Genomic DNA, 2,210 nt, shown 5'->3' on the forward strand with positions numbered 1-2,210 from the left:
GAGAGAGTACAGACAGCAGGGGGCAGGCCACTTGACTTCCCTGCCACCTGCTCCTCTGCTGCTGCTTGCCCCACTGTGGAGGCGCAGAGGAATGAATTTAAAATGACCCTCCAAAAATTAGATGGTAGCATAGACAATTAAAAGATTTTAAATTTTCCGTTTCTAGAATCTAGTTATTGGGGCGCTGTCTTGAATTGGGTAGAGATGGTAGTAGTAAATAACCAACTGAATTCTGTACAACTGGATTTTTTTTGCTGTTATCTTTAGTATGTCCGTTAAAGTTTTAAACGGGAGACTAATAATCTTCAGTGGCCTCAAACAAGCCTTTCAGTCACATTATCAGGATGAACAAATTCCAAATGAGACATGGTTTCTCAGAGCATAAGTGTATTTGAATTATGAGCAAAATAAATTTTAAACAGATATATCAAGCAAATCTACTGGTACAGGTCCCAGTATGGTTCATGGCAGCAGTCCCACAGTGCACAGGATGCCACAGCAGCTTAAAGGACTGTGGGATGTACACTTACTATGCTCAATGTATATGCTGGAGGTTGGATACCTTTGCTGTGAAGCTGTCCCTTTGAAACTTTTGCTTTGATGCTTCATCCTTTCAGGGAAATCTGTTCAGGTAGACGAGCTGTAAATGAGATAACACCTGTAGCACAGCCTTGCCAAACTACACATCAGATTTAACCTTGGCAATTGACAGTAAATTAATAATTGGTAAACATATGCCTTGACTGTCTGTTATGTGGGCGAAATAACTGCCATAAGCAGAAAGTTTGCTAACTTCATTTATTGGTGAAAGGATGATGAAATGGTATGGTCATGACAGAGAGGAATCGTGGACTGTATAGAGCTTGATGTGTGGATGGGGAGCATAGGAACTTCTGGCTGCCTTCTGGTATACTAAGTGTTTGTCTTAGTATTTCTTGTAATATGAGTTTCAACATGTTCTTCTTGCCAGACCATTTTCTCATTTTCAGGTGCATCTCCTGGTTTGTTTCAGCAGCTGAACAATATAGCGCACTGTATAGACAGGTATTTTTCAGTTGCTGAAAGATGCAATATACAGTCATTCCAGTAAGTTATCCACAATTTCCTTTTTTTAAAGAAAGCTATTAACAGATGTGTGTTTTTTTCCGAATCTACTCTAATTTTAAATTAACCATAATCTTGTTTAAAATCCTGTTATTTTAGGAGGGAGCCTTCCCTTATCCAGAGATTACCAATGAAGAATTGAAAGAAATCAAGCAATTTGTAGGACCTGTAGAAAAATTCTTCCGTGAAGAAGGTAAATCTTTTCTTTTCTCATGCAAATAGATAATCTCTGTAATTATATTAATACTACTATAAATATAATACAGAGTGTTTATAATTTCTCTATGTTTGTTGACAGCTATCATTGTTTTCCCTTCACTAGCCAGAGATCCCTTTTTATTTCTCTCACTTGTGCATCAGTGACAGAAAGTATTTTTGAAAATATTAGAATGGTTGTATAGCAGGGGTGAGCAATTTTGGGGGCCTGTGGGTCACACAGGGAGTTTTGGTGAACTGTTGCAGTCAGAACCCTCTTCCATCTGCAGCAGCTCAAAGCGGCTCCATCCCATCTGCCTGGTCAGGTGCCCTGCCTGCACTGGTCCTGTATGGTCTCCATGGACACCCCAGGATTGCAGGAAGAGCCCAGCAGTGTCTGACTGCATTTGTGGAGCTGCTGCTCCCAGTCACCCCTACTGTGCAGCATCTCCAACATAGCTCCCATTGTGCAGCTTCCTGCCTGGCACTTGCCACCAGATGTACCCCATGCAGCCCTGCCCAGCCTGCACTCTCCCTTCCCGTGACCCAGGCTATACACTGCTCCCATCCTTGGTGGCAGCTCCACTGCCATTTCCCACTTCCACTCAGCCCTTTGTTGCCATCCCTGGCTCCTTCCAGCTGTGCCTGGGTCTGCAGATGTTACTCACTTAGGTCTCTCTCTTGATGCCATTCAGGCTGGCATGCCATTCAAGCAGTTTCAAATCATACATCTGGCTCCAAATTTTCCATTCACTTTTTATGACTTTACAGCAGGGGTGGGCAAAATAAGCTGTCTTTTAAAATAAATAAACAAAACCTCTCTTTAGTGAGTACAAAAGCTCATGTATCATGGGGGAATGAAAAAAGTCAGGTTGCATGGTCTAGCTCAGTGGGAGTTGTTTAGTTTTGTT

The 2,210-nt window shown here is 42.0% G+C and overlaps 1 protein-coding gene across 1 annotated transcript in view; it reads left to right on the forward strand.

Moving 5' to 3' along the window:
* Positions 1 to 2,210, forward strand: part of ACAD9 (acyl-CoA dehydrogenase family member 9) — a 92,214-nt gene that overhangs the window by 10,374 nt on the left and 79,630 nt on the right. The window contains exon 2 of the mRNA XM_019504617.1: positions 1,204 to 1,297. Within this exon, the coding sequence (XP_019360162.1) occupies positions 1,204 to 1,297 (94 nt within the window). The remainder of the gene's footprint in view (positions 1 to 1,203; positions 1,298 to 2,210) is intronic.

The sequence above is a fragment of the Gavialis gangeticus genome, unplaced genomic scaffold, assembly GCF_001723915.1.
Source record: "Gavialis gangeticus isolate Ggan-Ray unplaced genomic scaffold, GavGan_comp1, whole genome shotgun sequence".
Lineage (NCBI taxonomy): Eukaryota > Metazoa > Chordata > Crocodylia > Gavialidae > Gavialis > Gavialis gangeticus.